The sequence below is a fragment of the Echeneis naucrates genome, chromosome 18 (assembly GCF_900963305.1).
Source record: "Echeneis naucrates chromosome 18, fEcheNa1.1, whole genome shotgun sequence".
NCBI classification, from domain to species: domain Eukaryota; kingdom Metazoa; phylum Chordata; class Actinopteri; order Carangiformes; family Echeneidae; genus Echeneis; species Echeneis naucrates.
Genome location: NC_042528.1, coordinates 78092 through 88519, shown reverse-complemented (window position 1 = coordinate 88519; position 10428 = coordinate 78092). Strand labels below are relative to the sequence as shown.

The 10428-nt window shown below is 45.5% G+C and overlaps 2 protein-coding genes across 4 annotated transcripts; both read left to right on the top strand.

Annotated features, from left to right (window-relative positions):
• The first annotated feature begins 1973 nt into the window (after window positions 1-1973).
• mogat3a (monoacylglycerol O-acyltransferase 3a) lies at window positions 1974-5766 on the top strand. 3 transcript variants are annotated; one of them, XM_029526226.1, is made up of 9 exons: window positions 1974-2162; window positions 2353-3264; window positions 3419-3597; window positions 4043-4103; window positions 4184-4554; window positions 4688-4731; window positions 4815-4905; window positions 5226-5334; window positions 5459-5766. In XM_029526226.1, the coding sequence occupies exons 2-9, from the start codon at window positions 3171-3173 to the stop codon at window positions 5611-5613; spliced, it is 1104 nt and encodes a 367-aa protein (XP_029382086.1). In that variant the 5' UTR covers window positions 1974-2162; window positions 2353-3170; the 3' UTR covers window positions 5614-5766. The 3 variants fall into 3 exon arrangements, with proteins under 3 accessions (XP_029382086.1, XP_029382085.1, XP_029382087.1); XM_029526227.1 differs by having other exon boundaries at window positions 1975-3264; window positions 4184-4327; window positions 4424-4554; window positions 5459-5613; XM_029526225.1 differs by having other exon boundaries at window positions 1974-3264.
• A 235-nt stretch (window positions 5767-6001) lies between these two features.
• LOC115059092 (TSC22 domain family protein 4) lies at window positions 6002-8084 on the top strand. The gene is given in 6 exon segments (XM_075353385.1): window positions 6002-6508; window positions 6669-6895; window positions 6897-7043; window positions 7045-7171; window positions 7173-7260; window positions 7263-8084. Coding segments are annotated over 5 exon segments (672 nt in total). The 5' UTR covers window positions 6002-6508; window positions 6669-6836; the 3' UTR covers window positions 7514-8084.
• Window positions 8085-10428: the final 2344 nt, after the last annotated feature.

The following is a 10428-nucleotide window of genomic DNA, read 5'->3' as shown; positions in this document are numbered from 1 at the left end:
CCTCTGGCGGCTCGGAGGGGAACTGCAGCCGCAGAGAGTGCTGCCGTCAGATGACAGCTGCAGGAATTTTTTTGTAGGAGAGATGTTAGTGTCAGAGTATTTGTTATGTAACTGCTGAACGCTTGGTGATGAGGTCTACCACACCAGGGTTACAGGAGGGTCGGCTCCTCCTGGGTGGTTCAGCACAATGCATGAAGAAATTATATTGTATGCCTGGTTTGGGGCTGCCCTCAGCCCACAGGCAGGCGAAACGGGCCCTGATGACCCGAAAGGTCATCTCAGTCCTCAGACCTCAGTCCTTGTTTTGGAGAGGGCTTCCAGCTTCACTGTAAGAAACCTTGGAGTAACCTTTGACCAGGACATGTCCTTTGTCCCTCACATAAAACAAGTTAGTCGGGCAGCTTTCTTCCACCTGAGAAACATTAGGAAAATCAGAAACATCCTTTCTCAGGATGATGCAGAAAAACTAGTCCATGCATTTGTAACTTCTAGGCTGGACTACTGTAACTCATTACTATCTGGATGTCCAAACAAATCTCTAAAAGGCCTTAAATTAATTCAGAACGCTGCTGCACGAATATTAACAGGAACTAGGAAAAGAGATCATATCTCTCCTGTGTTAGCTGGGAAGTAGGGAAAGAAACTCAGAACTAAGGCTGCCACTTTCTACATCAACATGTATATTGAAATCTCCCATTATAATGATTTTATCTGTACTGAGTACTAACTCTGATATAAACTCAGAAACTCTGATAGGAATTCTGAGTACGGACCAGGTGGACGGTATACTGTAACTAACAGAACTGGTTTTTCACCTTTCCAGTCTGAGTGGGAAAGACTAAGAGTGAGGCTCAACAGTCCATATTTGAGGTATATCTCGGCAGATGACCGCTCTGACTGAGGCGCAGAGGAGCGTGTTAAACTGCGGCTCTGCCTCCTGGTCTCGACTCGGGATTGTCAGGGTTTTGGATTTCTAATAAAATCGGCCATATTTCTAGAAATGAGAGCGGCCCCGTCCACGGTGGGATGGACACCATCTCTCCTAATTAGACCAGGTCTCCCCCAGAAAGACTTCCGTTTATCTATGTAGCCCACGTTGTTTTCGGGACACTACCTCGACAGCCAGCGGTTAAATGACGACATGCAGCTGTACATGTCATCACTGGTCCGATTACCCTTCGCCAGCAGTTTCAGATAAGACTGGATGTCGCCTGCTCTGGCCCCCGGGATACACTTCACTGTGGCCCCCGGGATACACTGACCTATGGCCCCCGGGATACACTTCACTATGGCCGCCGGTGTCACTAACTTCACGTTCCTCAGAATAGAATCACCTTCACTAGAGTCGGCTTTTCAGCGGGTTTGTCGCTGAGAGGGGAGAACCTGTTGGAGGTGGACCGGGGGCTGCTGCCTACGACTATGCCTCTTGTCTCGGACAGTCACCCAGCCGCCCTGACTAGATCCCGGCTGCTCGGGAGCCACTTGGGGGGAGGAAACTATCTTAGCTGCCGGATGAGCTCGTCTAGGTTGGTCCGCACCGGCTACGGGGGGGCTAGCTACACTAGCATAGGTTGGGCTAGCTAAAGTGCGGAGCCGGGATTCTAACTCATTAACCTTCTCCTCCATTTCTACCATCATCCTACATCTATGAAAAGAGGTGAAGAATAACTACACATGAGGCACAGAGAACAGGAGAGGAGAGGAGAGGAGGAGGAGAAGGAGGAACAGAGAGTGGAGACAGAGAGCTAGAGGACATTGCTAATCGGGTAGTTTGATTAGCGGAGGAGCAGAACCGGTTATAACCTTTGGAGAAAGGGGAGATATTGACTTCTAAACCTAGTGTTGGTGTGAAAATAATTTGCTGTCGGATTGATCGAGTGAATTAGGAAATAATAGCAGAAGAACAGTGGAAACAACACACGAGATGACAGAGCACAGCAGAGAGCACAACCGGAAATGACGCAACACGCTACGCTGTTTTAGAACTGTGACAAGCTTCTATGTCGCAGTATTGAGGAAAATGTTTTCCTCGTTTCCATTTGACCATCCTCTCCTGAGGGAGGGTTAGGGTTATGTCATTAGATAACAAAACTGTTTGTTCTCTACTATCCTGCAAGGTTAACCACTCTGGTCCAGCTCATAAATATACGCCCTCCAAAGAGGTATTAAAAAATGCTAAATCTGAAAACAACTTCAACTTGTCTCTAAAAGAATAAAGAAAAGCAATATGAAAAGAAAAAAGTCAAAGAAAACAGTATGAAATTAAAAAAGTAAAAGTAAAGCAGTATGAAATTAAAAGCACTGAAAAAAAAGCAATATGGAACAAGTAATGCATTTTGTGTTTTCATTTAGGCTATAATGTTCACAGCAATGTCAGTGTCAACAAAGGTAGGCCTATCCTCAGCTCTACTACACCCTGAACTCTAACCAGCTCCTTTGTTTCCTGTCTGCCATTATTGGACAAACTGATTAATCCAGGTGTGACTGACCTCAGTAGTCATAACAACAATGGTCAGACAGACCTGGATTAATCAATATGTCCCATAATGAAAGCTCCAAAACTTGACAGGTATGGACATCACATCGACAGCCAGCGGTTAAATGACGACATGCAGCTGTACATGTCATCACTGGTCTGATTGGGGAGGGGGCAGGAGAAAACTAGAGTCACAATTTTTCACAATTTAACGCAAATATTGATTATTGATCATTAAAGTTTGACCTTCAAACTGCATCAACTTTATTTAAACGAAACAAAACGTTCACAATCCCTCCAGATTCAGCTGCTGAGGGTCACTGACCGCCACACACACACACACACACACAACTGTCTCACATTTAACCCAGTTTTCTAAACAAACCCGATTTCCACACATCTGCGCGGGAGCACGCGCCGCCGAGGCTCGATCCCGACATGTTTCGTCATGAGTTCTGATTGGCTGATAGAGACCCGCCCAGAAACGAGAGTAACGTACGCATGCGCAAAAGACCAATGAGCGGAGCGTGTGTATCAAAGTTGGTCACTCTGAAGAACAAAAGTTTATTTTTGACAAGTCAACAAAAGAATTGACAGAGACTGGCAGAGAGAAAGACAGGTAGAGAGAGAGAGACAACAGGAGGACCGGGAGGTAACAGCGCTCCAAGCCGGGCAAAGGAGCGCGACTTCAGGCATGAAGATCGAGTTCGCCCCGCTGAACATCCCGCTGCGGAGGAGGCTGCAGACGGTGGCTGTTCTCCAGTGGATCTTCTCCTTCCTGGGCCTGGGTCAGTCACCTGTCTGTCTGTCTGTCTGACTGACTTTAATCAACTGCCTGTATGCACGTTTGACTACTTATCTGTCTGTCTGACTGGTTATCTGTCTGCCTGTCTGTCTGTCTGGTTGACTGACTGTCGAACTGTCTGCCTGTCTGTCTCTCAGCTCAGTGCTGTCTGGCTGCCTTTGTCCTCCTGGCGCTCTCTGATTGGTGGATGGTTGCCCTGCTGTATGCCAGTTGGCTGTGGTTGGACTGGGACACGCCTACCAGCGGGGGTCGGAGGTCACATTGGGTCAGAAGCTGGAGTGTTTGGAACTACTTCAGGGACTACTTCCCCTTAAAGGTGAGACCAGTCGGACCAGTGAGACCATAAAGACCACTGGGAGCAGTCGGACCAGTCGGCCTCTGAAGCTCCGTCACTTCTTGTTGCTTGATGAAAATCAGATTGATGATGGAGATGAGATTCCACTTTATCGTCGTGATGATGAAATTCACTTCAGCATCGAACCAAAATCGGAGAAATCAAAAATGTGAAAGATTCAGATTTTCACTCTGAAGGTGTTTTTGTGCTTAAAGTAAAAAAGTGGTTTTATTCTGGAACATCTTTGTTGACAGAAACATTCAGGCTGTTTTCTTCTCCTGATGATTCTCACGTTTCTTTATTTTAACACAAAAAGCTGAAACATTAAAACATCAGTCCAGAGGAGCTTCTGTCCCGGGACGCCTCCTCATTCGATACCTGATTAGGTGATTATATTATTGATAGTTGATTATTTGTTTGTTTGCAGCTGATTAAAACTGTTGATCTGCATCCAGAAAGAAACTACATCTTTGGATTTCATCCACATGGTGAGGGACTCACCTGTCTGTCTCTTACGGGTTCTGGTTGCTGTGTTGACCTGTCTGTCTCTCACCTGTCTGTCTGTCAGGGGTTCTGGTTGCGGGGGGTTTTGGGAACTTCTGTACGGAGGCGACAGGTTTCTCCCGTCTGTTTCCTGGACTGAAGCCTCATCTGCTGATGCTGCCGTTCTGGTTCAGAGTCCCGATATTTAGGGACTACATCATGTGTGGAGGTACGCTTGTCTGTCCTCCTGTCCGTCCACCTGTCTGTCTACCTGTCTGTCCACCTGTCTGTCCACTTCTCTCCATCTCACCTATCTGTCTCTCAGGTCTGGTGTCCAGCTGTAAGTCCAGTCTGTCTTACCTCGTCAGCCATCCAAAAGGCGGGAATGTTGCTGTCATCGCAGTGGGTGGAGCTCCAGAGGCTCTAGATGCTCGGCCGGGGGCTTTAACGCTGCAGGTCCAGATTCTGTACTTTGGACCCAGACTCTGATTCTGTACTCTGTACTCTGACCCAGAATCAGGAGTTCTTTTTCCTGGACTGAGATGAAGAACTGATCACATCTTAAATGGAAACATGTTTTGTCTTTCAGATGCGAAACAGGAAGGGTTTCATCAAACTGGCTCTCAAACATGGGTGGGTGGAGCCTATGGGGCGGGGCAGGGGGAGGCGCATGGGGCGGGATGATAAACTCTGACTGCGTTGCTCTTTGTGCCCAGAGCTCAGCTGGTTCCTGTTTTTTCCTTCGGAGAGAACGAGCTGTTTGATCAGATGGCGAATCCAGTCGGCTCTTCTCTGAGGAACCTGCAGGTCAGAGCGCCGACATCAGCAGTCTGTAATTAACATGTAATGACATCATCAGGACGTCACGCAGGCAGCCAATCAGACATCCATGACATCCAATTCTGAGACACGAGCTCTGTCCCAGGTCCATTTGTCCAAACTGTCCCTGCCCATCCTTTCCTAGTTGGAAGGATCCAAAAAAGGATCCTACATATTCCAAGATTCCTTCATGAATGAAAACACTTTCCTAAGTTAGGAAACACAATGTATGCTACATAATTAGCCCCTACCTGTGAAACATTATAATTAGAATTATGGGATGTTGGTCTGTTTTCCTTTGTCCATAGAATCAGCTGCAGAGCATCATGGGAGTAGCATTTCCACTATTTCATGCAAGAGGAGTTTTCCAGTACAACTTCGGGCTGATGCCCTACAGGAAGTCCATCCACACTGTTGGTACGTTAACACAACATTCATCTAATATTAAACTACAACGGATGTCACTCAGATGTAGTTTTAGCATCATTGTCTGAGCTGGTTGTGTTTTGTTGCGCGTCCATCTCTCTCTTTCTTTTTTCAGTGGGAAGGCCTATCTTGGTCGCCCAGACTCCCAGTCCCAGCAGGGAAGACATCGAGAGTCTTCATGAAGTTTACCTGCAGAGTCTGTCAGACCTGTTCGAGCAGCACAAACACACTTATGGCTACAGCGAAGACCAGCACCTGACCTTCATCTGACCTTGTGTGTCACCTGTCTTCACCTTTATACGTGAAGACATGACCATCACATGACCATCAGCTGTTTACACATGCTAACAGTGCTGAGTTAACTGATTTCAATACACACTGCTAAAATATCAGTGAAATGTTTATATGTAATAAATTGACGTGATGTAACAGATGATTGGCATTGACATCATTCAGAGGTCTGTGACATCACAGTGAAACTGCAGTGAGCAGTCGGGGCCAAAAGACGCAGGACTGGTGGGGGCAAAAGGTGTGGATCTGATGGGGACGGTTCTGAGGTGGGAAATGTGGCCTGAAGGGGTCTGGACTGACCCACATGGTGTCCCAGTCCTCCTACTGGACCCGGTTCGGGTCTGTCAATAACACACTCAGGAGGACACGAGGGAAAACAGCAGACACACACCGACCTTCTGCCCCGCCCCCTCTGCTCCACCCTCAGACCACACATGCTTTGGTGCTCGCAGCTCGGTCACACGCAGGTCCAGTCTACCATTTCTTAGAGGAGATTCAACCGAGACCCGGATCCGGCCCCGCAGACCTGGAACCGATCTGGATCTGGTGGAGAGGAAAGGGCTGGCTGGTCGCTGATTGGCTGAGACAGGAGCAGTTTAAGGAGGGGAGAGTTCAGGAGGAAGAAAGTTCCCGCCACAGCTCACCTGCATGCAGAAGAAGAAGAACCAGCTCATCAACTTCCAGGCAGTTCCCACGGAAACTTTTATCTCTGTAAACTGTGCAGTCCCTGCTGGCCTGGGACGGACGCGCGCAGTCCGTGCACAGTTGGACCTGAGGACAATGGGCCGACTGTCATCAGATTCTGTGCTGACTTCATTGGATGACCACGCGGCCCTGAATCCAGATCATACTCAGGATCGCTGCGTGCATGAATGTAGGTGTTTCCATTGATTACGTCACATAGTATATTTGTTCATGTTTTACTTTGTGACCATGACGTCAGACCCCAGTGGACTCTCCTGGTTTGGGGGTCAGAGGTTGTGTTGGAGCTCAGCACACCTGGAACACACACACTAATCCATGTTGTGCAACAGGTGGTCCAGTGACAAAACCAGTAACACAACAGACCGACTCTGAGGAAACAGGACGCAGAACAGGTTAGAGACACTGACAACAACAGGAGAGAGAGACAGGTGGACTGGAGCTGCAGTTTACACCTGGATCCTGTTTTGTTGAATGTTGTTGAGTGTCATTGTTTTTGTATGTTTGTGTTATGTTTTGTGTGTGTGAGGATGAGTGGCGGTAAAAAGAGGAGTGGCTTCCACCAGCATTACACCAGATTTAACCCAAACACCAGCTGGCCAATCAGCTACCAGCGTGGTTCTGTCTGTTGTCCAATCAGAGCCGTCCTCCCTTTGTGGTCCTTCCTGCTCCTCCCAGCCAACCAGTCCCTCTCTGAAGAAGAAATACTGGGGCTGGCAGCAGTGGGCGGACCCAACCGTATCATTATGGCCGCTGGACATGCAGGGACGTCATGCAGCGTCCGGAAAGAGGGGAGTTCAGGCGGGTGATGGACACTATGAGACGGACAGACTATGAGACTGCAATCCTTGGAAATGATTGGACGGGACAGAGTCTATTCTGGAAACTCCACCCATCTTCTCAGTCAATCAATCAGTGGAAGAAAGGGGCGGGGCTTGTGCTTTGTAGCGGCCCACCCTCGCCCACATTCCAAGAGCCAATAAATATCCGGCTCCTGGACCAAAAGCAGCCAATAGGAATGCCAGGTTTAAACTGCATCCCTCCACCACCTTCGCCACGCCCACAAAATATCCCTCCTCCTCTACGATTGGACGTTGATGCAGTTAACAGTAAAACTAATTTAATAAAAAATAAAAATGATTGCGCTGTCAAACAACACAGATTGTTTGTAGTTTGAGTGCTTGTGAAAGCTAAAACTCATTCAGATTGTCATCTTGTTATTGAAACAATCCGACAAACAAAGTAAACAAAATCTGTTTCTCAGTTTAATCTCTTCTGTTTTGGTTTTGGTGTCGATTATTATTGTTATCCTGCACATTTATTATTCTTATTATTTAGTGCCACGGGCTTAAACACAGAGGCTCCACTTAATCTTCTCCATACTTATTATTATTTATTTATTATTCCGTCACTTTTTTTGGAAAATAGCAACTCTTTTCGTGTTGTGATTCAGATTTTTCCCAAAGTTATGCCCAAAAAACTGGCTGAAATTTTCCATAGGAAATGAATTGGAACCTATTCGCTCAGTCGCCTAGCTCTCTTATATCTGCACATGGAAATGATATTCACACTTTAAAACAGAGGATATCTTGGTCTGTTTCCAGAACATCAAACAGCTCAGAGCGGCAGCAACACCTGTTTCTGTCCCAACTGAACATAATCAAGGTCTTCCTCAAAACAATCTCACTCTGTCTTCGCTCTGTCCCTACACGCTCATTTTAAGGAGTTTTCAAATCAAATAAAGACTGCTGGAATCACCAGACTCTTCTGTCTTTCACTGTGTTTTTGCTTTTCGGACCGGAGCTACGGTTTCCTCACAATTCGAAGTAGTTCGGGAGGTGGCCAAAAGCCACTTTTGGGAGAGTTTTGGAGGGAGTCTGAGCTCTGACCAGACTGAATTCTCAAATCACCATGGCAACCGCAGGTCCCTCAGCTCAGGTCTGTAGATCAAACCCACCTCACTTTGGAGCCTCACTGCTTCGTCACACTTTGTCACAGAAACGCCGTTCAAAGTTTAAACGGGTCACAAACCTTTGAACTCTGTTGGTGACAACAGGCTTTATGATAGCTACTTCGCTTACTACACAATCACAGAGTGACAGTCATGCTGGTCTCACCTCATTTCTGCTGAAAATTTCAGTTTCCCATGTGTGTGTATTGCACGGAATGTTGGTGGCTTAGAGTGGAGGAATCTTCAGTTAGAGTGCGTCAGTGAGCTGAAGATTCTCTAAAAATGTATTTTTAAATCGCCCTCACGGGCACATAGTTTAAGGTACGTGCCTCATTTTCTCCAAAGTAGTAGAGATTCTTGTCCTCTCTTGAAAAATGTATTTACTTTAACTGTGGGACAAACCAAATTTGAACTGTGCCCCTCTAAAAGACATGAACACCCTTCCTCTCTCCTATTACTCCCTATGTATTTTTCTCTGGCTGGAAGGAGAGGAGTTCACATTTTCATGTGTTTTTAACTCACTCCCGTGTCCACATTTTACATCCTAGAAACACCAAAATACACACACAGCTTCAGACACTTGTTGTGGCACTCAGCGTCTGCTCAGTTTTCTGATAAGAGTTACCGTTTTGTCACAAATTGCCTCAGAGTGAGAGGCTCTCCGACAGAAATGAACCTGTTTTCTAATTGGCTCTCTGAGAAGGATGATGCAATCCAAGCTCAGACACACAGCTGCAGTCAGTGACGTCATCAGACTGCTGATCAGCTGTTACTGCTGACATTTGTGTTAGACTGCAGGACACACACAGACACACACAGAGACTGATACACAGACGCACATGCTCACAACATTAAAACTTATATAAACACTTGTATTCATATATACTGCACTTCTCTATGATGATGATGATGATGATGATGATGAAGGTGTCTGGTGTAGGTTTTGGGATGGTTGGCTGGGATGGGATGGTTGTCATAGCAACATCTATCTCAGGGTCAGAGGTGGGGAAATAATGCCAAATGCCTGCTGTCAAGTGATGATGACAAAAGTGTCAGGTTTAAGCCACCTAAAACATTATTAAACACACAGGGAAGAAAGACAAAGGACAACAGCGCTCATTTTACTTGCAAGGAGAACAGACAGAGATATGTTCAGTTACATTCTCTACCTGCTCTGACGTATCTCTTCTGTTCTCCCATATTTATTTCCTTAGGGTGGTCCCTAGTTACATGACGTTGCAGCTCTAAAGGGTGGGGAAAACACAGCTGCAACATAGTGGATAGATGCTTATTGTATAATCATATTCAAGGTACACCTCTGAAACATGACACACCAAACACTTTGAGAAGCTAGTTCATAACCGAAGTAATCTGGTTTCAGCCTCCTCCCTGTCTTCATATTCCTCTTCGAAGGTCGTTGCTTTTCTTCCGGAGGTATGATCTCAGCTCCTGTAAGAAAAACACAAGTTTCTGCATTCTTGCAGGGTTAGTAAAAGTAAAGCAATACTGTGATAATCACTTTATGTACATTTATTCTCACAAAAAGCTCATGATGTCATAAATGTCTTCCATTCAGTGCTACAGTTAGCGTTTAAAATTTGAAGAAACTTAATTGATTATGCAGTTATTAAGTCAAACCTTAGGAAAATCAGCTGTAACTGAAATTAAACCAGCAAAGTGAACACTGTGATCACTCTGAGAGCAATAAAACCTCAAATAACTTGTCATTACTTTGATTTTCACAATCAGGAGTTCTGACCAACAGAAATGCCTGGTTGACCAGCTGAAATAAAAAAACTGACTGACTTTGTGTTTATATTGTTGTCTTTCAACATATCTTCTTGACATAACTTCAACTCTTTTCTCAATACATTTTTATTTTATTTACAAGATTTTACAACATTTGCTCTTAAGTTATTTTCAATTTTCAAAATGCTATTTTGTTTCAATTTGAAATGAAAACTTTCTAATATAAAGTATATTGAGGGCTATAAATGATAATTTTCCTGTATTCCTTATTATTGTAAATGGAAAGATTCACCCATAGCTGGTTTCAATCTCTTTCTGTGTGTAAAATGTTGGCTTGAATTTTATTGTTTGCTTCTATAAATCTGTTGTTGATGCTCTGAACTGATCTGAGT

Coding starts and splice junctions, on each gene's coding strand:
- mogat3a (XM_029526226.1), top strand. CDS start 3,171: ATGAAGATCGAGTTCGCCCCGCTGAACATCCCGCTGCGGAGGAGGCTG. Junction 4,104..4,183: donor CTTTGGATTTCATCCACATG/GTGAGGGACTCA, acceptor TCTGTCTGTCAG/GGGTTCTGGTTGCGGGGGGT. Junction 4,555..4,687: donor CGGGGGCTTTAACGCTGCAG/GTCCAGATTCTG, acceptor TTTGTCTTTCAG/ATGCGAAACAGGAAGGGTTT.